General features: G+C 38.1%; 1 protein-coding gene across 2 annotated transcripts in view; it reads right to left on the minus strand.

Annotated features, from left to right (window-relative positions):
* CNTNAP2 (contactin associated protein 2) overlaps nt 1-26,013 on the minus strand; it is a 1,227,525-nt gene that overhangs the window by 818,052 nt on the left and 383,460 nt on the right. For both annotated transcript variants that reach the window (XM_054815498.1, XM_054815497.1), the window contains exon 3: nt 2,877-3,070. In XM_054815498.1, the coding sequence (XP_054671473.1) occupies nt 2,877-3,070 (194 nt within the window). The remainder of the gene's footprint in view (nt 1-2,876; nt 3,071-26,013) is intronic.

The following is a 26,013-nucleotide window of genomic DNA, read 5'->3' on the forward strand; positions in this document are numbered from 1 at the left end:
GATATCGTAACTGCTTTAGTATTAAATATTGTTGAACTCTGCACTATTTTCCTTTTTTTCCCTTGCTTTCTCCTTTAGTTTTAAATTTACTGTTGTCAGGAAACAATGACACTCAGGCATGGGGATGATGGAAGAGGGACATTAATCAATGGCTATATAGCACCTTCCTCTTGTGGTTAAAACTTCTAAAAGGTACAAATCCAAAAGGAAAACACTAAATACTTCCTAAAAGGATTTCTAAGGGCACCAGAATCATCTGAGATTTTTAAGATCATCACAGTCATTTCAACCAGGAAGAATCTGGCTTTAGGAGTTTAAATTGCCAATTCTGGATACTTGGCTCAGATGATCTGATCTGGCCCTCACAGCTGCTGCTGGTTTTAATTTCCTGTACAAAGTGACACTAAGAGGAAGATGTGATGGGAAATTCTGCACCACTCCGTTTCCACATCAGGGAGGTCTGTCTCACTGTAACACTACTACATTAGTTCAACAGTATTGCTCCATGCTCAAGCACCTCCCCTGCCTTGGAAACTTAGTAAATCTTATATTTAATAATACCTAATAAGCACAGTGTTTTCAAGATTAAACCAAGGTGCAGACATCATTTAACAACAGAAACAAGAGTGGTTTTGGCAAGTTAGAAGTAGAGTCAAAACCCCTTCAGTTCAGCTCTATTCTTAAAAAGAAAGCTGGGATAGGGTAGTGCTTTTATATATATATATATATATATATATATATACACACTGCTTTTCTAGTATTGGATAAAAATTGCAGGACATGAACAGTAGCATTACTGCAGCAATGAGCTTGCTAAGTATATCTCAAAGATTTAGCATTCCAAATAGAAGTAGCAGACTTCTGCATAACTCATCACACATTTTGCAAGTGATGGTCAATAACAGATCCACAGTATTCCCCCTGAATTCACCAAACATACATAATTGCTCATCAGGAGAAAAATGAAATGTTCTTTCATGAAGAAGCTTTCAGTATTTCTATATTAAGAGATGATATAAGAATAAAGACTTTCTACAAAGCCCTCAGAAAGGTGTGCCACTTTGGAAACAGTCACAGCTGTGAATAAATTAACCAAATCACACATTGCCAAAAGATTTTCCCTTCAAGGTATAAAGAACAGATTTTTCCTCAGTCCGACTGTCCTGCTTTATATATCATTCACTTAGCCAGATGCATAGCCCTTTCCCATTCCCCCGAGACAAATTCTTCATGATTTCAGTAGTAGCTGTTGAAGAGGCTTTTCTACATCTAAGATGATATAAACACTAGATGCTGTAAGTATTTTTGTATACATAAGCGGTCTTAAAAGAAAAACTTTTTAATGAAGCTTAAGCACAAGCCGCCTCCCCCCTCCCTCCGATGAACAACATTCATACCATCAAGTCATAAGGAATCTAAAGCAGCACCCAATGTTTTTCTTTTCACTCCTGTTTGTCCCCCCAGATTTAATTTCTCCCTCTTTCAGAATCCTATCTGGCACATGGAGGAGGCTTTTTTAATAAATCAATACTGTAATAAAAAATGACTGCTTCTATGTACTCCACATACTAAGCGAGTTTCTCTTACACAGATAAAACCATTCACCTTATAGTATGTGTTTGACATTCATTTTTAATAACAGACCTTAATAAAAGAAGCACCTGGCAAAAATGTGAATCTAAAATAGCACATTGTTAAATTTTGTCCGCTTTGACAATATTTTCCTGATGAGGCATAATAGCTAATCAATTTAATTTGGTTTCAGAAAGAATTATACCATTTTGCTGTTTTCAAAGTATGCTTTTGAAAAAGAATAACCATCTAAAAGAACTGCTGCGAGGATAGGCATGTTAAGTAATAGCTATCATTATTTGTCAGCAAAATGGAAGGCTACTGTTTTTGCCAAGAATGAAATTAGCAGCTTATCCATGAAAAATGTAAAAGACAAACCCAAATTATATGCTTTTTTGCTAAAATTATTATAGCATAAAAATCCCTGCACCATCTATATGGAAGAGAATACATATATGATAAAACTGTTCCTCAGCACATATACACACATAATAAATTACCTTCCAAAATCATAAAATCATAGAAAGGTTTGGGTTGGAAGGGATCATCTAGTTCCAACCCCCCTGCTGCGGGCAGGGACACCCTCCACTGGACCACGTTGCCCAAAGCCTCATCCAACCTGGTCTTAAACACTTCCAGGAAGGGGGCATCCACAACCTCTCTGGGCAACTTGTTCCAGTGCCTCACCACTCTAACAGTAAAGAATTTCTTTCTAACATCTAATCTAAATTAACCCTCCTTCAGCTTAAACCCATTACCCCTTGTCCTGTCACTACACTCCCTGATAAACAGTCCCTCACCATCTTTCCTGTAGGCCCCCTTCAGGTACTGGTAAGCTGCAATCAGATCTCCCCGGAGCCTTCTCTTCTCCAGGCTGAACAATCCCAACTCTCACAGCCTGTCCTCATAGGAGAGGTGCTCCAGCCCTCTGATCAGCTTCGTGGCCCTGATGTTATGTTTAAGACCAGAATTTTGAAAACTACTTTTGTGTCTTACATTTAGTCCATGAAATTAGTGAAAAAAGAAAAGTCAGGGAAAAGAAAGCCAAAGCCTAAGAGAGTCATTGAGGAACAGCAACAACTAAAAAATATCTGCGTGTTCTGACAACTACCATCATCCCAAATGGGCTTTGCCAATCCAGGGATAGGCCTCCTAACAGCAGCTGCAACTTGAATCATTATGTTTTCAGCTAAACTCTGTTCTATCCTCACAAAAACAACACTGAAGAGTTGTATGAGGTGTACGGTGCCTAAAACCACAGTCCATCAACATCACTATGGTTCCATTTTACACTAATGACTTACCCAGATATTTCCATCCTGGTGGTATGGTTTCCAGTTTCTCCCTGTATCGCTGTAGAGCATCCGATACTGAGTGACCCAGTCAGAACTGCTATACCTGCCCTGAGTCGCAATAGCACTGATCTGCTTCCTGTTCCCAAAATCCACCTGCAGCCATTGGTAATGGTCGCTGTCGGATGGAGACCAACCTCCTGCACCTGTTGGGTTGAAACAGAAGAGAGAGATTTAGACCTCAAACACTCGCTGTGAAGTGAACACATTGTGAAGATGCTGATTGCTGGAAGGCAGCCCAGCTGAGAGGAGTATAATACCAAAAAAACTTGAACACATACAAGAGAAATATGATTGCACGTTGTTTGTTTTTTATTTTTTTTAAATGCATCTTTAGCACAGGCTTCAAATGCATTAACTCTGTTGCCTTAATCATTTTATGATATAATTATAATGATTTAATGGGCTGCCTGCTAACGAATCAATGCCTTTATAATGCCTTAATTACAGTTTATTAGTTTTTGCCAAATTATAATTGTTCAAGGGTTGACCAATTTGCCATGAAATCCTTTGTCAGAGTAAGCTGGCACAAATCAATAAAAATCTTTGGATTTTGTATGCCTTTTCAATAGCATTTCACATTAAAGAGATAATATAGATAAAACAGGAGGAAATGAGAGCACGCTCTCTGCTTTCCTGTGTTTCACTATAGTACAAATTGAAAGATCTACCAGAAGAATTGAAAGAGGAGCAGGTACTGCAGGGCTGGATTCAGTCTTGATCTGCTGGGTGTACAAGCTGTCACAGATTACATTGGCAGATGCCTCACAGAAGTATTATTGCTCTTTATGGGTCTATGAATTAACTTGACAGTAATACTATTAACAATATTCTTCTCAGCCACTAGACTACATTGAACTGCTCTAAATAAAGAAGGCCAATGATGCATAGATAAAAGTAGTATTAAGACATTAAAGCAAGTTCTTTTTCTTCTGCAATAAAAAAATATTAAGGGGTAAATTGTAGATGGATACTGCAGAGAATGATAAAAATTCTACAATAGATATAATAATGATGTATTTACCTTAATGATGGGTATTAGGAAATACATGAAATGTCAGAAAAAAATCTATCAATATAGAGAAGAAGTGGAGAATAATTTTCTTTATATTTGTAGCAGATGTTAAGATGTAGAAAACAAAAACTTTACAGACTTAAAGTGATTACAGGGTTTGAGGTTTTTTTTTGGTCTGCTTTTAAGTTTGAACCAAATAAGTGGCCTGGCACACCAGGAAATCACATAGTCTAGTCCACGGGCCAATTTTTGTTGGTTTTAATTTCACTTACAGACTTCAACTGATGTCACAAACCTAGCCTGCTTGCCCAAGGAAGAAACTCCTTGCTATCGTGCATCTTATATGCTCCCATCATTAGGCGGCAGCATTGCCTCAGTCTTAGACAATTCTAAAACTCATTCAGCTGCTACAGGTGTTAACAACTGCAGGTCATAGGGCATTTTAACGTTGTGATACCAGTGGGATCATTTGATGCCATAAGTGGTTGCCTTTCATTGTAATTAAAAGACTAGCACTATGCCAATGACATCTAATTTGTTAAAATTTTTATGATTTACAATAGATGCTTTGTCTCTTCACTACAGGTAATTTCTACCCGGCAATATAAACAGGATACTTCAGGGGCAGGGAATAGTCAAATGGTATTAAAAAACCCCAAAACAACCCACTTTTAATAAAATTACTTGCAGGGAAAAGTATTTCCACATTCCGAAATTCAAACTAGCTCTATTTTTGCAGTGAATGGTAACTGGTCATTTAAAAATAGAATATAGCTTCTTCACGACTGCTGTGCAAGGAGATTGGAATAGTTAGCTCTACATACTTGTCATAACAGCAGAGATGCTGCTTTCTCTCCCTATCCCAAGATCCCTGTCCAGCTGGCATATCTGAGACTGATGGCACACAAAGGATAAGAAGCTGCCCCTGTACAGAAGCCACCTTTGTAAAAGGACCCTTAGGTGGCTTCAGAAAAAGTAAGGTTCAAATGTGAGCATTCAAAATTATTATGAAAGACAGAGCTGATAAATCCATCAATAAAATGTCCTTCAACAACGCAACTGTTGAAAACGGATGACATACTATGGCTGTAAGAAGGCAAAAATAGACATTATGGTTTTTACACTTCTTACTTATGGAGGACGTTGTGTTATGCAGGAGATTTACATTAAAACAGGAGATTTTGTTACGCACATTTAAAAGGAAAGACTTTTAACTATAACAATATATTTTTTTCTTCATATTACTGAAACGAGACTTTGGCCTTCTTTAACTGACAAACATATTCATTCATTGTAAATTGCCACTAGGTTTCAGAAAGTCTTCACCTACAAATCCATTGAAAAGTTTGGAAAAATTGAGTGCTAACATTCATTTTCCCATTATTTTGATGTAAGAAGAGCTGGAAAACATTCTTCACATCACACCTGACAAAAGTTAGAGATATGTGACAGGCCAGGAGATGGAAACACAAGTATAGCAAGACAGCCCGCCCTTTCTAATAAGCGAAAGACAAGACTTTTAGTCAATATTGCAGACAGCAGCAAACAATATTTTCCCATTGGTTTCTTGACCTAATTCAGTTTCACATTTGCTTGCCATCTTTTCCAAGGAAGTAAATAAATAAATAGTCAAAAAGATGAAGGAGAAATGCATTGGGTTATAGCTAAATGTGCTGCTCAGCAGACCAGCGTGGGAAGGGAATAGTGATCAGTCTGTGCGGCAGGGCAGGTGTTAGCCACTCGCCAGAAGCAGCCTGTGGGGATCAATTAAAAGTTTCCTCTTCCCCTTTGATTCATCAAGTTGTGTAATTTGAGGCAGCTGATTACTTTGTTCATTTTGTTTCTGATATGTGTATCCTTGATTGATTCAAGGATTAATAAAAGTCCTTCTTTTTTTCAGGTGCACACTCTAAATAAGTTATGAAAAAGTTGGATTAAAAATTTCCCCTCTGTGAGATCCTTGCAAAAGCTCTGAAATCATTGGAGGAATTTAAGTACATTTCTGTCTCCATTCACTCTGAGCAGGTACAAAAATCTCACATCCCCAGAAATGTGCACAGGCTCACAGCTCAGCGTACCATTAAATATTTTGCTGAATGAAAGCCAGCTTCTTCACTGGAATGAAGAATTGGGTTTGATATTGGACTGGGAACAGAGGAGTCACTGACAAATAAAATATTTAACACATTTTGCCTTTTTAAAGGAGTAGCAAATGCGGAAATCAAACCTGATTTCCACAATATGGCAGTATTTTTTAAATACACTTACTTTTATGGCCAATATATTACGACAGAATAATGAATTATCTTTACGGAATGAGCAAAATGACAGCACATTAGTAGTTTTCAGTGAGCATTACTTCATACTGAAACTGCAATGGTATATTAAATTTGTTGAATAAACACCATTCACAGTATTATTCTTCACACCTTAGTGTAAACTGTTTATTTTTAATGGTTACAGGCTATATTCTGAATTTTATTACATGCATTATTTGCCCTTTTTATTATGGCAGAAAAAAGACACTTTTTTTTTTATATGATACTCTGTTTTACTTCATGTACTGCCTTTTAATGCCAAATGCCACAATATACTATGAAATCAATGTGAGTTACAAATTATTAGAAAGATATTAGAACTGCCAAGTATTTAAAAGGTATTAAATATATGCATATAAAATAGTGTTCTTTCATTAAATTGGTAAGGAACATTTATGGGGTTCTTTAGTAGTAGAGGTGCAATAAATACAAGTGCAGACAATTATCTTATGTGCTTCCTGTTTTTATTTTAGTGCTATTCCAGAATTTGATGTGATTAAACATATTCACCCACTCAGCAGCCAAAATCATTGACTCAGTAACATTAACCAAAAGAGTCACTGAATACTTTTATTTATACTGTATAGCACTCTACACCCAAAACAGGGCAACTAATTTCAACTGGAGCAAGAATGACTGTACATGAACATTTGACAGTAGATAGCAGAGAACCGCAAGTTCAGCAACAGTGAAGGCAATGCTGAGCTTGTGGCCCACATATCTCTGTGCATCCAAGAAACCTTCCTGTGCAGAAAATCATAACAGTCATAATCGGCAAAGCCAGCCAGAGCATTCCTGTGGTAAAAGGCGGTTATGAAAGATTTCATAAAGCTTTACTTTCAAAACAAGCTACAGAAAGTCATTTGATCTGCTCCCACTGCAGACTGACCAAACAATGTGTGATGAGTTTGCTGCTGATGCAGAAGACACATAAAACTATATTCAGAATGCTAAGAACTTTTAGAATTTGACTCTTTTCATGATTTGGTTTCATGAACCAAATAAAGACAATTGCTAACAAATAGTACTAGCATCATTACAGCAGGAGCTGAAGTTCAAAGATTTAATTTTTCAAATTATGAAAACCCCAATGGCTTTAATGTTTTTATTGGATTTTATTTAACAGATTCATTCTGTGTAACTGAAAACAATATGAAAAACATAGCCTATCTCTAAATGACACATGCAAAAGATAGGACTTAATATATTTCTAAGAGTATAAAGAATTCAAGTCAATGTGGGTCTATTTTTTATAAATTTCATGTATAATTTCTTCTTTTTAATTAATTATGCATTTCAGCTCCCTATTCAAAGTAGCTCACATTTACTGCACACTAAGAAAGCCTATGTGATGAGTTAGCCTTACCTTCTTATCATTCCCCCCCAATAAATTATCAGTAAGCAGCAAAGCTGGGGTAGGCTTACAGACTTTAGATTTTTGTCTGAACTGTCATAAGCTACTGAGCTTACAGATCTATAAGAAGGGGCACTCTGATGATTTTTGAACATGTCTGTTCCATTTCAGTTAGAAATCTTCTTTCTTTTGAAAATTTGGCACTTTCATCTTCATTCATGGCTGAAACTGGAAAGATTAATTTGCACTAGAAGAATCCATTCTTGTTTTAGTCACACTTGTTCATCATTCCCTACTTCAAATCACAAAAAAACCAACCAAACAAACAAAAAACCAGTACTGCAGTAAGTCTAATTTTCTACTCTTTTCAAATCAGTAATAAAAGGTTTCAATTATATGAATGAAAGAAGGAGGGGATCCTTAGTCAGAAATTTAATTAGAAAATAAACTATGAAAGCTATAAATAGAAGATTTAGAATTTATGGTAGTTATAATTCAAGGGATTACTTTAATTATAGAAAACTTCTATAGCCTTTCAGTAAGGAAACCAAAACCATGCCTTTTTAATTATTATGTCATAATAACACAAAACATTCTTAGAGTTTGAATCTGCCTATTTGTATGGGAAAACCACAACACAATCTTTCAATGAGAAATAACACTTTCTAGGTCACTGCAATAGCATGAAATCAATAGTGTTTGATACCCGGCTATTTTCCAAGACATTGCTTGTCATTCCTCTACATAAAAGATAAATCAAGACAAAAAGGAAAACTTTGAAATACTGAGATCATTCATTCACTGCACTTCAGAGAAAATATGGGCAGCCATTTTCTACGGTACCCTAGAAAACAATATAAAAGACCCAAACTTCTAAAATGCATAAATCTACCTGCCCTTTTAGTCATCATTATCCTTAAGCAGGACACCAATGGTGGTTTCCATTTTTGGTTTGCCTTCTTCTGTTTGTCCATTTTATCATTGTAAAGACTGTCTGTACACAGACAGTAAAACATTTAACTTTACACAGAGCAAATAGTACGATAACATTGAGTGGGTCTAGTCACACTGAGAAAAGTTATGCATGTGCAGAAGTCTTGGATGACTAAACACTTTGCACTTCAAGCTGCTTCGAGCAAGGATCCCTTCTACCATGTATTAGGTAGAGTCCTCTAACAAAGACACTCCAGTCCTCATACAGGACTCCACTTCTAATTAAAACGGTCTTTTTCCTGATATTGGCACGGATAAACATGTTTTTTTATTTCCTTATAATAAACTGCATGCGTTTTCATATTTCTTGTATCCATCTGCTGTTCTAGATAAATTTGGATTTGCAATCCAGTCCCTATCTTCAGGGTAGGGATTTGCTTTTGCATGTTTGAAGAGCTCTTCTTTCCAGCACATAACAGCAGTGACGGAATAGCAGACAAAGCCATGCATGATGCTGATGGTGGGCAAATAATGAACATTCCGCTTCAGAAGAAGCAAAGGTTGATATTTAGAAGGCAACAAATACTGAGAAAATAGCAGCATGATTATAGTCACCCTCTATTTAAAATTACCTATATTTAGTTTGTAAAAAGTTAAATATCACAGAGAAGAAAGAGGACAGAATTGACAACTAGACTTCTTCTTCTCCAGAATTCATTATTAGAATTTACCCCAAATCAGACCATATTTACTAAAACTGGCAAATTAGACCCAATCTTTGGCCTAACTCCCCATGAGTTTCGATAGCAGCTTTCCAGAGGTGCAACAAGAATTGTACTCCAGTAAGCCTTGAAGCTCTAAGTTCCCTGTAAAATACATCTGATAATATTAATTTTGCTGGGGTAGCAGAAGATAGGAAATATCCAATATTCATTCCCCAAATTAGCCTTCCATCATAGCAGCTGAAAGTTGTAAGTCTACAGAGAAGTCAGTATCAGTATGAATCTTGACTTCTGAAAGGCTGAAGTAGCACACCAGCCTATCCAGTGGCCATTACTAGGCACTGGGAATGTTTCTACTGACCTCTAGGGGCACTTACCAGTGTCTTCCCTTGGTGTGGCTTAAACTCTCTGATAAAGTATACTTTTTGTTTCTTTAAACCATATAATATTTTTTTCCTTTTTTCTTTTTTTTTCAGGGGAGGAAGGGCAATAAGAATTAGCCCTTATTCACTTAAGTATATATTTTTGGGACATTTTTAGACTAATTCTAGAAGACTTTTCCTCTACTAAAAATAGACAAAGGGAGGGGCAAAACCCTAATTACATTTTTAAAAATTATTTCCTTTTAATTTTAAAACCCAAAAGTTAAGAGTAGAAATAACACAAGGGATAAGTAGTTATCAGGATACAGTCCACACAGATCTTTTTTAAAAGAACATGAAGATCGCTATATTATTTTTTAAATCCCAATAGATTTTTCTTACAGTAAATGCAATTAAAATAAATCCCTTGATGTACTGTCTCTGCTTCTTACTACTCACTGCTTCCTAGTATATCTTAACTGAGCACAAACCACATATGAGGGAATGATCAATCAATCTGCCCTGAGAAACACTGGTGATATCTAACAATAAAAATGATGCAAAAGAGATCTCATTGTTGTCATTCACAGTTGTCAAACTCAAAACAGGGCAAAAAAATTGTAAGCCTGAGGAGCCTCGTATCCTGAATCCGCTGTTGGGGAACAAACACTTTGCAGCTTTGGTTATTTTAATGAACACATCACTTTAAACTATGCCTTTCCCATCTGTTCTGCTTTCTAATTACATATGCAAAAAGAAGCTCATTCACAACTGCATCCTAATGGCATCTTAAACAAAACTTGGACGAGATTTAAATATCCTGTGCACATCATCTGTATTCAAGGCATCAAGCAGCTTCTTCTCCATGAGGTGTTTTCTTGTTTTCTAGACAGAAAGTTGAGGCAAGGTAATGGATCACTGCACCCTGGCATACAAACCCCTTGCATACAAAATAACCACAGTGGCATACAAAAGACAGAGAAGAGAGTATAGAGATCCCCTTTCCTCACACCCCCTTTTCAAGTATCAGGACATGAATCTTTCACTGCATGTTTATGCATTGCAGCAGTGGGGTTTTCCTAACAACTCAGGTCATGTCCCTGGCAAGAACTAGCAAGTGTAGAGCTAATGGATAGCAGACACTGCCTCTGCAGTGTCTCTGCTCAGCAATCGAGCCCTGATTAGAAGATTCTCATCCAAGATTTTAATGACTGTCAGATCAGGACTAGCAAAGTTTTACTGACTGTGATTCAATAGCATTTACAGCACTTTGAAATCCAGATACAAGCTCATTATGACACTTCTGGTAGTCGCTTGTAATTGTTGTGATTCCTCAGTAGAGATGACAGAGAAAAAGGAATTAAGATATTCCTGCACCAGATCTATACTGTTTCAAGAGCAATGGATGCCTAAACACTTTAGTCACCTAAATCGTCCTGTTCCCATTAGTGCAGTCCACAAAGGGATGGAAGGCACAGCTGAATTTCTGTCAGTTAAATTGTGATGTTCTAGCCCATCATGATTAGTATTTTTTTTCCCCTCAAATGATTGTACATGAAAGATGATTAAATGTCATAATTCAGTCTTAGATATCTTGTTCTGTGACAAGTCTTCAGTGATAAAAGTTAAAACCTGAACATCCGTCTTGCAGAGACTTGCTGTATGAGATCCTGTAGTGAATATAATTTCTGCTGTTGTGCGTCCATGTATACCAGTGTTCCAGTGATGTGCAAACACCACTGCCTTGAAATGCTCACTGTTAACAGATAAAAGCCACATGCTTATTTCATTATACTCATTATCTGTTTTCTGTTTGTGGTTTTTAACTCCAAATCTCCTGGTTTGTGTCTCCTGCAAGAAATTTTTCTCCCTTGACTTCTCCCTTGAAATGCCCTGCTCATGACGTAATCCCTCCGACTGTTACGTGCCCTGAAAAACTCTTAGCCCAGCAAATACAAAACATGACCTGGCCTAGCTCCTGCTGTTAAATACAGCAGTTCTGAAGTCCAGCTCCCTTGATGATTGCCAACAGTCAACCTTTGCCTGCTGCTACTGATGTTTCTAACACCCACTTGGGCTCAGCTCCTGGACTATTACAGAACCTGAACACTGCTCAATTCTCTTCTCTGTTACTCTTTACCCACTTCTACCAGGGTTTTTTCTCTGTCTGTCTTTTTTTAAAGCTGCTTCTTTTGGGATTGGCAAGAAAATGTACATTCAAGATTATGCTCAGGTTGAGGATTTTTTCCTAGTGTTTCCTATCTAGGTTAAACCTGCTTTTCCTCTACACAAATATCTTTTCCATCTGCTCAAAATTTCAGACCTGAATTCCCATTTTACAGGAATTTCTCAGAAAGTGCTTCAACCCAAATGGTGATGATTTCTCAAAACTCAGAATTGTTAATAAAGTCTGAAATATTTTTTCTGGCTACCCTATTCCTCTCTTCTTGAGTGCTAGAGTGCTAAAATCACTACACATTTTGATAATTTCCCACAAAAATTATACGGGAAGCCAATGAATTCTCATAAAGAGGTTCTCTTTTTGGAAACAAAATGACTGAGGGGGAAAAAAAAAGATCAGTCAGCTCTACTGAAAGTTTCTGAATACTTAAAAACCGCTACCTGAATCTTTTCTGTATGCAAATTGCCTCGAAAATTAACAGCTAGAGGGAGCTATACTATTCTCTTATTTGTGCCAACGTTGCACTACCACTGACCCAAGCCTGAGAACAGGACAGGACTCTTCCTTACCTGCCTCATTGATTAGCCACCACCTCCAAATGCTTCTGTGAGACAGACCTTGCGCATGATATTACAGGAGCTCTGATATTACCAGTGTTGTGCATGAATACAAGTTACTGGTACTGTTTAATCCGTCTTAGTAAATGTGCTTCCCTCTCCTGTTTCTCCTTCAACAAACAGGAGCACAGAATTGTGAAATATTGGGAGATGACTTTTGAAATTTAGTATACAGCTGATTCAAGGGTTTTGCAGAGTTTTCTGCTTTTAGAAAAGCTAAAGGATAATTATCTTTCCATTAATGCATATATTGCAAGCAGTAGCCACATCCTTTTCCTTTTTCTCCATTAAGAAAATATATTCTATTTTTAAAAATGACTCTGTACTGCATTCATTTTGATGATGAAAGCTCTTATTATGCCTTCTATTTTGCTAACAGCAAAATATTTATTGATATCATATGCAGAGTTGCAACAACATGGGAGGAACAATTTTATTCTTTATTTTAATTTGCAAAATAATACGTTCCTTTCAGGATAGGACTATACCACAGTAGAATTCAACTTTTTAGGGCAATGATTTGCCTGAAGTCTATGGTAAACTACTAATAAATATTGGCTATTCCCTAACGAGTTCATAGTCCTTGAAGCCAAAGCATAGCACTGTATACAAAATCATTATAATAATGGAAGACCGTACTAGGGAAAAAAGATGACAGAAAAAGTTAAAAGTTATAATTCTAATAAAAGTAACAGTGCTCTTATCAGTGGCATCTGTCCTGGTTTTGGCTTAATTACCAGCTGAGGTTAAACCACGACAGCATCAAATGTTGATTTACCCACATGGGATTAACTAATCTGATACATTTTAGACACTGACCAGGAATGAAATTCTGCTTGGACTTTTATTCAATATAAATTAATGAGAACTCAAAGTTCATGCAGCAAAGAATTTCGAAAATTAAACTATATTAAATTAAAAGACCCAAATGCACACTCCAACTCTTGTTCTTTAAATTTTAACCTACAGAAGGGAGGAGAATATAGACATGCTAGCTTTAGAGTAGGAAGGTTCATCTTCCACAGCTGGGGGGAGGATTCAAAGTAGGATTTAACTTCTGTTGCCCTCAATCATCCCCACTTCTTCCCCTGCCTCCCTAGCCCGCTAAGACAATCAGGATGGCACGGCTCCCCGAGCTGAAATGAATCTCTCTGTGGTTTCCACGCTCTCCATTTAAGCTCTTCAGGCTACAAATTGAAATACTTATTCGGAATGCATTTTTTCTACACTGTCAGTCAAGATTGCCGAGTAGAACACTGCTGAGAAGAAAAAGAACTTTTGCATGTCCAGACCAACTCAATATACCCACTCCCCCCCGCAAAAGGAAGAAAACCCACCACCTCCAACAGCTAGACTGCAGATCATACCTAAATAATTTCTGTCTGTACAGAGCAGTAGTTGGCAAATGAAGAAACAGCCACAGCTACAAAAGGAGTGTTCAAGACAGAAAACATCTAACTTGGCAGAAGCATTGCCCAGGCAAGCAAAGACCTAACTGAGGATAAAAATAGCTTTGTATCCTTTAGTTTGCCTGTCTGTAAGCCAATGTAAGACATCATTCGCCTCACACAGCCAACTGTGAAAGTACACAGTATTTTGAAACTTTATGAAAAATGCTGTAATGCTAAAGCTAATAATTTCCCCTACTTCACCATACATGCACAACCCAAGGCTCTATCCCCATAGAGCTGGCTGCTCTATCCTTATAAAGTTTACATCCTTCTCTTCTTGAATAAAGCTCGTGATTTTTCCTGCATGCTGGAATAAGCAAGTCTTCCTAACAATCTTTGAGGAAATTTTCATTTGCTGAGCCTAGTCAAGGAAGCACTACCGCAGCTTGAGAGAAATTGTCCAGGGACATCCTGTATGACAGCTTTTCCATAACTTCTGTGCTCTCCTGATTCACTTTTATATTGAAGAAAACTACTTCTCACAGACAGCTAGTCCTTCTCTAGTTCCAGCTACATGGATACCATTCCTACTGAAGGCAGAGGGATTTTCTTATGGCGTAAGCCCAGGAAATAAGTATGCAGCAAGGGCTTCTAAAGCACAAACCACTACTAGCTAAATCACTACTTCTGTAAAAATTGAATCCTATGATTATTGTGCTATAAAAAGGTCTTAAACAAAACCCACATGGCTTAAGAATGGAAAGTGCGATATGATAATTATATGTATTATGGTAAGAATACAGGTTTAAATACTGTTTTTTTAAAAGAATGAACAAGGAAAAAAATATCTGCTGTTAATTCTGGGTTTAAAGGAATCTTACGCCACAGTTTTAGCTTCTGATTTGGCAATGTTAATTAAGCATCATAAAATCAGTCACTTTTAAGAGCTAGCTAATGCCTATCAGACCACTGCAATTTTCTTCACTTTTATTTATTATTACTATTACATAAACCTTTTCCCTATTAGTAGCAACAAAGTATCATTTGGAGAAAAAGAAAGTGTTATTTGCCATAGATGTTATAAGGCAAATTTATCACACAGATGACTCCAGCAAAAAAATGACATACATATACATGATCTATCAAAACATATACCAGCTGTTAGAAAGATGACTGAGTATTCATAACGAGAAAATAAAAAAGTTAGTATTTAATATTCCGGGGGTTTTTAAGTAAAATAAATGGAGTAATGTTTATAACTTAAGTTTTATCCTGGATTTCAGTTAAATATCAAAGTTCTGTGAGGATATTTAAGCACATTTGCCTAACAATAGTATCTGTTGTGAGAAGTTTCATTAAAATACATTTTGAGCAACAGCTTTTTTATTCCTTTAAAGTTTGCCTAACTGATTTACACAAGGCAGAGGGCTGAAATTTGCAATAGGGAGATTCCCTGTCATCATTTCTGGTTTATGTCTCCTTATAACCCACTGCAGGCATCACATCTAGTGCCTGTATCATGAAGTTATCCCTGACACCCTACAGAAACCTGGGTTGATTGCATCCCACTGTACTGCCCTTCCAGCAGGTGTCAGAGATGAAAGTCTCAGATAAGAATGAAGGTATCTGATCTGGAGGTGTTCTGAACTTGTTCAGAGAAACTGATGTCCACTTTCTCATCTTAATTTTGTGCTTCATAACATATTCCTACCACGGTGTCACCCTTCACTGGCTTCTCCTTGGATGCTGACATACAAGGTCTCAACCACACACAGAGCTCTAGTTTCCCAGGCTGTGTGCACTCGTGTGCATGCACTTGAGAGGCGTCCTTCACTCTCTTTCTCTGTTCCGAAGGTCTCTCTTGTTCTTCAGCTTTTGCTTTCCAACCCTATACCCCACGTTCTCATTCAACTGCGGGTTGTAATTTTCCTTTGCTATCTTAAATTCAGTGGAGAACCAAAAAGATAGTCATGGTGCTGGAGTACTCATGCTGTGAGGAGAGGCTGAGGGACCAGGGCTTGTTCAGCCTAGAAAAGAGATGGCTTTAGGGGAACCTTACAGCAGCTCCCAGTACCTACAAGGCAGTCATCAGAGAGATGGGGCCAGGCTCTTTACTGAAGTGCATGGCAGGAGGGTGAGAGACAATGGATACAAACTGAAATGAGAGAGGTTCCTACTGGAAATAATGGGGGTTTTTTTCATCATGGGGACACTCAGGCAGTGGAACAGGTTGCCCAGAGAGGCTGCAGTCTCTGTCCTTGGAAGTTTTCCAGATCCAATTGGTTAAAGCCCTGAGCAACCTGGTCTGATCTCAGAGCTGAACCCTGCTTTGAGGAGGTGGTTGGATTAGAGACCTCCTGAAGTTCCTTTCAATCAGTATTATTCTATTATTGTAAGATTAGCCTATTATAAGAACAGTAGCTTGGCAAATATGAACAACCACACCAGGTCAGCCTAACGTTAATTAACTAAGCAGATAGTGATTAGCTGATTCTGAGTGACACAGCATAGGACCTTCCACAGGCAAAAGAATGGAGGAACACCTTGAGTGCAAAGTAGCAATTAAATATAATTTTTTGCTTACGTTGAGGTAAGAGTGTATGATCTGACTGTTATACAGGTTAAAGTATTTCACATTATTAAGATAATAAAAGAAGGGCTTTACTCCCTAAATTCTTTCCTCCTCTCCTTGAATTGCTGTTCACTCAAACATCCCATCTGCAGATGCTCAAACCTTTCCTGAGATTCTGTTGTTAAACTTCATAAGATAGGTGCTGCTCTAACTGAAAATTCATTATTAAATTTATTTGAAATAATATGTAATCCTGATTTTACACATAACTTTCTTATTTTGCATTTTTTAATTTTTTTCATTTTGTATTGCATAATCATCACTCGCAACTATTTTCTACATATCAATCTAACATATTAACTTTTCATGTGATACTGACCTTCGCTTACTCATTATATCTGATTGTACATTTAAATAAAATTCTTGGTACTGGGAAAGCTTACTCTCCTGGGTTTTTTAATTCTCATGATTTCCTACCCGATATCTTAAGGTCAACAACCTCTATTTTTTTTCTGAATAGGTGTTTTTGAGAAGTTATAGAGTTGCCCAAATAAAGTCAAAAGAAAAAAAAAAACCAACACAACAGAGATTAAGAAACATCCAGTGTATTTCCTGAACTCATTCTGGAAGAAAAAGTAGGAAAAGGCACCAGAAGAGTAGAAAATAAGGTATTAACTATCAAACACTTACTTTGTAAAGAAAGTTGTGTATTAATACCACAGATTTGGAAAAGAATGAGATTTTATTATACTAAAAGCGAAGCATAAATTTATCACAAAAAAATTACCATTAGTTTCACAATGGAGTCAGCGAATTGGGAGGAGTATATATTTCACTTTCCTCCAGTAGTCATTTGCTAGCATCGTTGGACAAATACTATAGTCACAAAAGTAAGAGCAGATTAAGCTTGCCTTATGTGGTGGGTTGACACTGGCTCGGGGCCAGGTGCCCACCAGAGCCGCTCTATCACTCCCCTCCTTCACTAGACAGGGGAGAAAAGGTATAACGAAATGCTTGTGGGTCGAGATAAGGACAGGGAGAGATCACTCACTAATTATCAGCACGAGCAAAACAGACTGAACTGAGAGAGGAAATTCATCTAATTTATTGCTAAGCAAAACAGAGTAGAGGAATGAGAAATAAAATCAAATCTTAAAACACCTCCCCCCACCCCTCCCATCTTCCCAGGCTCAACTTCACTCCCGGCTTCAACCTCTGCCCCCCTCAGCGGCACAGGGGGACAGGGAATGGGGGTTACGGTCAGTTCAGCACACGTTTCTGCCGCTTCTTCATCCTCAGGGGGAGGACTCCTCTCATTCTTCCCCTGCTCCAGCATGGAGTCCCTCTCACGGGAGACAGTCCTCAACGAACTTCTCCAGCGTGGGCCTCTCCCACGGGATGCAGACCTTCAGGAGCAAACTGCTCCAGTGTGGGTCCCCCACGGGGTCACAAGTCCTGCCAGCAAACCTGCCCTGGCGTGGGCTCCTCTCTCCACGGGTCCACCGGTCCTGCCAGGAGCTTGCTCCAGCGTGGGCTTCCCACAGGGTCACAGCCTCCTTCAGGTGCCTCCACCTGCTCCAGTGTGGGGTCCTCCACAGGCTACAGATGGAATCTCTACACCCCCTCATCCTTCCTCCATGGGCTGCAGGGGGACAGCCTGCCTCACCATGGCCTTCACCACGGGCTGCAGGGGGATCTCTGCTCTGGCACCTGGAGCACCTCCTCCCCCTCCTTCTGCACTGACCTTGGTGTCTGCAGAGTTTCTTACATCTTCTCACTCCTCTCTCTGGCTGCAAAAGTTCTCTCTCTCTAAGTGTTTTTGTCCTTCTTAAATATGTTATCACAGAGGCGCTGATTGGCTTGGCCTTGGCCAGCAGCGGGTCCGTCTTGGAGCCGGCTGGCATTGGCTCTATCAGACACAGGGGGAGCTTCTAGCAGCTTCTCACAGAAGCCACCCCTGTAGCCCCCCCCCGCTACCAAAACCTTGCCACGCAAACCCAACACACCTTAAAACAGGCAAAACACCATTCTGCTACCTTTCCCAGTATTTTGCTACAAGGTCAAAAATTCTGAATATTGTGCTTACAGCTCATTATATTGAGTAGTGTTGGTATCTGCACAATGACGTTAGAACAGATGCCAGCGCATATTGTGGAACCGGACAGTATGCAAAATCAAGTGCTTGATTTACAAACTCACTCAGAAATCTGAAAAGCAAGTCATCTGTGATATAATATTCTTCATCAAAGATCAAGGGGAAAAAAGCTTCATACTTGATTCTTCATGGCTAAAAGAACATGGGGAAAGCATTTTGGACACAAGATTCCTCAGGGGATAGGGTTCTACCCATCTTTATTTACAAACTTGAAATTCTCTGTTACATCTCTCCTGGCACAACGCATGTTTGGATCATAGTCAACATCTTAGTAAGATCATTACATTCCTCACTCTTATAAAAATCCTTAAACGCACAGTAACTGAAATAGTTTTAGGTGCCACTGATTTTCTCAACTTTTGTACAATTTTGTCTGACAGATTCATGTTCTAAGGCTGCACATTGCCAAGCACCATGGAAAGTGATTTAAAACAGTAGCTTGTGCCATGTTAACATCCCTGGAGCTACAGTCATCATCTGAAGGATTACATGCTACTCAGAACATATTGTGTTACGCTCTCCCATGCCAGAGGTATAGTGACAAGTTTCTTCAACACTAACGATGAGTTTCTGAAGTGACAAGCCTCAGGAATCAAGCAACTGCAAAATCTCCACATACATTCCAGTGTTCCAAAAACACAGCAATGCTTATTACACATTTTTCAATCAGGCTGATGACTTGCAGCATACTCTCGCTTAATGCTTGCCTAGGATAAAAAGATGACAATAACAGTGCCAACAAAATGCCTGATCCAAAAGCTAACAAAGGCAGAGGACATCTTTCCATCAGCAGGTTTTGGATCAAGCTGTGAAATATGTTGATGCACTCTGTTTCTGACTGCCACCAAAACCACTGCACTCTGCCACAAACAACAACGCCTCTGCCACAGACACCAGCTTTTTACTGCCATACAACCTTTTAAAACTTTTTTTTTTTTTTATTTCTCTCTTTATGATGTGATGCCTCTTCCCATTAGCCATGAATATCTGTTCCTGGTCATGGAAATAGCTGTGACACAGAGGGTACCATTACTGCAATAGATTTAACATACCTTTTTGGCAGAGTTAAATTACCACATGGCATCAAATGCAAACAGCGCCTTAATATCAGTGCTCTCCCATATGAAAGGATCCCTTCCGTGGGAACAAACGTTGTGAGAAAGCTGAAGTCCTTGAGCTCCTCCTCCAGACAGGGTAATTAGTTTTTTGTATCTACAACCTGCAACTATCTTTACATACTTCCTCCTCCCCCCACCAATATCCAGACATTATTGTGCTATTAAACTGAGTTTCTGGACACTTCCAGGGATTTAAATTGACTGTGCTACACCACCAATAAAGAAACTGAAAAGTTGCATGACAAAAACCTTATTTTTTATAAGGGGATAATTCTTATAAAAGGCTTGCTTTATCATTTGGAGTGTCCCCTTATATTTGACATGAGCTCTTCTTTCAAAGAAATGCTTAGATAAATTGGTGAGTCTCATTTTACAGGTTTATCCCTCTATTTGGCAAAGAAAAGTTTGATGCTCAATTCTATATTCCAGAAGCAATTCTATGCTTTCAAACACATATAGTTAAAAAGAACAATATAATCCCTCTGGGAGTAAAAAGAAATCAAAGGTTGACATGGTACATTAGCTTAATAAAACCCAGGAAAGACATTTACGAACTCTGGCCTGAGGGTCCCTTTAGGAACAAACACACATGGTTCAGTTTTTTACATAATCTTCCTTCACTAGCACTAACCACAGGAGAAAGTGCATCATATACCTTCGGTTTGAACTAGACAGCGGTATTCAAATGACAACTGCTTTTTAAAGCGTGTCCTAATTTGTTGAAAACAGTTTACTAAATTAGCTCTATAGCCACTGCAAGTCAGTGTACCTTTTTTCCAATAAATCTGAATTCATGTTATTCCTACCCTATGTTTTCCATGTAAATTATAAAGAAAAAAAGACTGACACTACCTTCATTAAATATTAAAAACAGAAAGGGATTTATGTGCTAAACTTGCCTGGAAAATTAATGGAGTTCAGGGGCTGCTTTTCTTATGTACATTTGCAAATCTCTTTATCTCTTCTCCTCTTTCTACTTTCATGTAACCTCTTACAATTTAGCTCATTCCTATTAAATCTGCTTTACGTTTCTATGCCTTAAAGTCCTTAGTTTTTCTTTGAGGGGAATAAGAAGGGAGAGTATGTTTTAAAATAAGCTTATCAGAAAGTTGCATATACTCATTATTTAAAACTCTGACAATACTTACTAACCAATACTGCTGGTATTGAGCAATACCAAAACTAACTCTAGGCATAATCTTTTGAATTCAGTTTTTATAGATCCCACATTCAATGCATTCAAAAATTTTGTTTGGCTGGTACTGTTGATAGTTTAAAATCATCCTTAATAGCAGCCCGTATTAGATATCTGGTATTAGCATTATATTTTAAATAGGCTATGCCATTCACGCAGTTTTGTAGTATTCTGCATCACAAGATAACGTCAGTAGCCTCTGTGTAATATACAACGAGAAAGCGGGAGAACAGTTAATAGTACCACCTCTGCTGGGCGAAGGACTTACTTCGGCAAAATGCTAACAATGAGCTTCTGGTATTACGGATAAATAATACCTATATTTAATTGGAAATTTTGGAAGTAAACCAGTCAATTTATATTTATTACAGATAATAAAGTGCAGAATTAAATTGCTTTCTGTCATAGATTCTAGCACCTTGACAGAAAGCTGAGATCTCACAATGCTGCTCATTACTCTGATCCGCAGCATCCTGTTCTTTAGCTGTAATCTTTAGACCTCTTTAAAGCTCTTGGGGTGAATTTACAAGATAAAAGCCATGATTGCAGCCTTCAATTTCCTTGCTTGCAAAGTTATGAACGGTAAGTTTCTGAAATCATTATAAGCATTTCTATAGCTAATCTTTTAGCTGTGTTTCATGAGTCATGTTAGACATGCAGACAATGTATTTTTGCAGTTATGTGTCCAGCTGAAAAATGTGTGCAACTTTCTAAACACAAAACAGAAAAACTTGCCAGTGACTAAGGCCCTAAAATGAAAACACTTCTGTTTTCTGGGAAGAGAAGATGGAAAGAAAAGGAAGAAGCTCTTTTCAGATGACTGAAAATGATATGGCTTAATAATTCTGGTAACTCCAGTGCTCTTGTCAAACCAAAGGTTTTATTTATGTTATTTCCTGGCTTGTTTGTAGTTTTTACTTCACAGTCCCAACTCTATTTTTCAATAAGCTCTGGATCTATGCCAATAGGGTAAATCAATTTATTTGGGGGTCTCTCCTGTCTTCTTTCTTATTTGCAGCTAACTTCCCCTGTTCCTTTAAACTTCCTTGCCTTTGTAGGCGAGGCTGAGAGGCTGAAAGTGTTGCAATCATCCATAAAATTGGATAAACCTGTAGATTTCCCCAGCAATCCCTGTCATTGTGACTCCAGCCTCATGGAGGGACCAGCTGTAAGAGAACAAGATAAGAGCGTTGGAATTGCCACATCAGAGCTAGTGAGATGGTGAGCTAGTAGCTTTTCTCAAAGGGTGGCCAATACCACATATTTATAGCAAGGTGCTCCAGCCTCAGGGTAGACAGCTGCGGAAAAAACATTCCCTGTCAAGGGCTCAGTATAATTCCTTTAACTAAAGTCTAGCAGAAACCTGAGAACTGCAATGTTTAAAATAATTTATTGCCAATTCCTACTCAGTTTCTGGTATCTCTGCTTTGATCCCTAGCTATAGTATCCCTTTCCAGATGACTTTGGATGTGGCTCATCAAACAGCCATTGCTGGTTAACGTGTTGGTTGCTGCCTTAACTGTATTTGATGTTACTTAAGGTTTCAAGAGAGCAAAGAACTAAACCATCATCACCAGTGTGTTTAAGATAATAGATTCTGCATATAATATGTAGAATTTGGTTTTGCCTTGAAACTAGAAGTTCATTTTAGAGATTGCTCACAATGATTGGGCTCATAATTAATAGCTTCTCTGGTCTCTCAATAACTGTTATTTTTAAAATTTGGCAAGCAATGTTTTTTGCCTGATAACTTAGCACCATTTTGGCCTAATTTAGAAACTGCTTAATGACAACTGGGGAAAAAAACCCAAACCAAACACTGCAACAAGAAAACCCACCTGGAAACCAACATGCACAAGCAACAATCATCTCTATATATTCAAAATGTGTTATGGGGGATGGTGCTGACCAGCTGCTAAAGTCAGCAAATTAAATAATCCCAGCGTTGGCTTTTGTTGGGGATTCTTTCCCCACAACAGACAATAGACAACTTCTTGGTACTGAAGAAAGCAAAGCAGTTCATATACCATCTCTCTCAGTACATATTAAAACCAGCTTAGCTTGTGTATTAGAATTTCTCTATATATTTTTTTTGTATATATTCTACATTTGGCAGAATATCAGCTAAAGCCCTCTCAGTGCAACACTATGCTATACCCAACAATATTTCCTTCCTAGCAAAAGCACAATACCCTCTTTTGCTCAGCGACAATCTTGTTTACTCCTCTTGCACAACATTGCCCAATGTCACCTGATTCTTCCCTCTTCATATCACCCACTCAGTACTAGCAAAAGCTAAGAAGCCAGGGATGGCTATAAGATAACTTATGGCTACTCATTCCTGATCTATAAATATTATGTAGTTAATAGACACAGTCAAGTGCCTATTTTTACATACCATAGGACCCTTTGATCCTTACAAACATCAGATCATTTCTGACAAGTTTCTTAACCAAAGCAGAATTAGCTTACTGGGAGTAAAGTGTCTAAAAGCCCAGCGGGAATGCTAAATTTGATGGTAGTCAATATTGAAAAGCAAAGATATCTAAAATACAACTTTTCAAAATGCAGCTTTTCAAGCTTTCTTCTTTTTTTCCACTGCTTATTAAATATACAGCCCCATGAATCTTGGTAGAAACAATTTAACTAACACTTAGTGACATGGAAAATTGACCATTCAAACAAATTTTGTCACAAAGAATCTAAGTCTGTCCTAAAAGAAATAAAAATCTGTCCTAGAAGCAGTCAGAAAAGCTTAGGGCTCTGAAGAGACAATAGCTCATTATCAATATTCAGTCGTTTCTTAGTTGGCCAACAAACTACCAAAGACATTCAATACAGAACAATATTATCATATATGGACAATATATCACAGCTAAACAAATGGATCACTTCAAAAGGAGAAAAGCAGGGCAGGTAGCCGGAAGAAAGGGTTAAACTACTACTGACATTTCTTCTGATGGTTGCTTGGTCCTTAGCCGTCCTTCAGCACAACAAATCTCCACATAGAGAAGAAAACAGAAAGTATAACAGCTTTTTAGCTTTTTTTTTTTAAATATATCTGGGTCAGCATAACTAAACTGTTGCTTCTTAATTACAGCAACAGTTTATCACCCTGCAGTGTTATAGTCATCTCCATTCGGCACAAAGCTGACTCAAATCTCAGCTACAATGATAACCTAATAAAAGAGAATTATTCTCTCTCGAGTCAAGGGAAGGATTTTCTCTTGCCTAAAAAGCTCTGAGTGGGATCTATACAACACCCCATCATTCAGCTCTTCCCTTTCCACCTTTACCTGGCTATACAGGGCTTACGTAAAGCTGAAGCTTTCTAAAGAAAATGATCTTGCTCAGTATGAGTTGATGCACTTTATTACCTTCAAATGACTGTCATTTTTATCAATGTTAAAATGAGTCTTACACAGAAACAGGTTAAAAATAGTTTCATCTAAGAAGTGAGACAAAACAAAGTGAAACCAACAGCAAATCTATGACGTGAGACTGGATGCTATGTCAGAGTCTTCCTGATCCAGAGATGTTTTTTGTGACTTACGTAGTAACTCACATACAGAAAAATGAGTATTAATGTTCTGTCTCTTAGTGCGTAGCTCAGATTTGCTTGTGAATAATCTAAGCCTAATTGTGAAAGCTGAAACATGAATAATAGCTGCACTCTCCCATCCTGCAGCGAATAGCCTCATTTTATCACATTATTTCTTTTCTCTCTTTCAGCATATTACTTTACTGGGAGGTTATAATGGCAGCCAAATAGCTCCCATTTCTACCAGCATTTATGCTTGTTTATGACTTATTTGGGAAAGGCAGCGATCTGGCTGTGCTCAAAGAAGCTATCTACCAGTTGCACTGCACCCATCTGTGTAAGGAAAACCTGCATTTTGTGTGCAGGAGAGGGTGAAACAGTCACGGTGTCTGACAAGAGGCACCTACCCGGGCAGCAGCTGACAGTGCATTTTCTGTACACTCACTGCATCTTTGCCTCACTGCCAGATGAGTTTCACACATATCTATATCTTTGCCTGAAGTATCCGTTAGATATAAGCTGGCCTAGGATATCTAAAATGTCGGCCTCTGCTTTTCCTAAATGTACTGAACCTGTCAAAAGAGGTTGGCCAGTTTTCCTATGTTGAGTTTCTTTTTTAATCCTGCATGTTCCCATTGATCTGTGCAAATGCAGTAGCTCCCTTGCCTGAGGAATATGAAGTTTTCTAATTTGCTTGTTAAACGTGCCAACTCTGGTGTAGGCAAGTTCCTTGTGAGGCGTTGGGTTGAGGAGGCATCTAGCAGAACTCTAATGTGTGCGTTTTTCAGCCAAAGTCTCACCCTTCATATTAACTCCAAAATTTAATTTAAAAGTGTGCCAGCTTTTTAAATAGGATAAAACTCCACTCCCTGTTTTAAGAATTGAAATTAGATACCAGAGGTAATGTCTGCAATCTTTAAATGGATCAATTATATAACTTTGTGCCTGATTTACAAGGACTGATGTCCTGTCTTCATGCAGGCAAGAACCTGCCATGGGCAATACTCTTCTTGCACTGACACCTGTACATCATCTGACTAATACTAACACCTCCATGTACAGGTGATACTTCTGTGAATGTAAACTTGAGTAATGCTTCTGAAACACATAGCAAATAAAAGCAATACAACTTTAATGACATTTAGAAAGAGTGTGAGAAATTTTAACACAGCTTATGTGTATGGCACATCCGTGTGAAATTTGAAGCAGCTGACTGAAAAGCAAGAAAGAGAAAGACCAGATATATTATACCACCAATAAAGCTCAAGTATAAACTTGTCAGCCACCCCATGTTTTAGACCATTAGCTCCTGCTCAAATGCAAATAAGAATATAAGTATTCTCAGTGGAGTTGGAGAGCTAATCAGGTCTGCCTTTCAAGACAGCATAGAGATGAAGCCAGTAAGAACACCTAAACAAATTTCTTAACTATTTACAGGTTACCGTCCTAATGCTGCTTAAGAAACTGTCAAATTAAACTCTGGGCTTTTAGGATAGTTGAGAGTGCTGAATTTGGCTACTCTGAGGATAAATGGCAGAGCTGCACCGGTCTCTAAGGAAATGGGAAAAGTATATCTGTGGTATACGGATCCAGTGTGGCTGTCTGTGAGGCTGC

The sequence above is a fragment of the Grus americana genome, chromosome 2 (genome assembly GCF_028858705.1).
Source record: "Grus americana isolate bGruAme1 chromosome 2, bGruAme1.mat, whole genome shotgun sequence".
Taxonomy (NCBI): Eukaryota; Metazoa; Chordata; class Aves; order Gruiformes; family Gruidae; genus Grus; species Grus americana.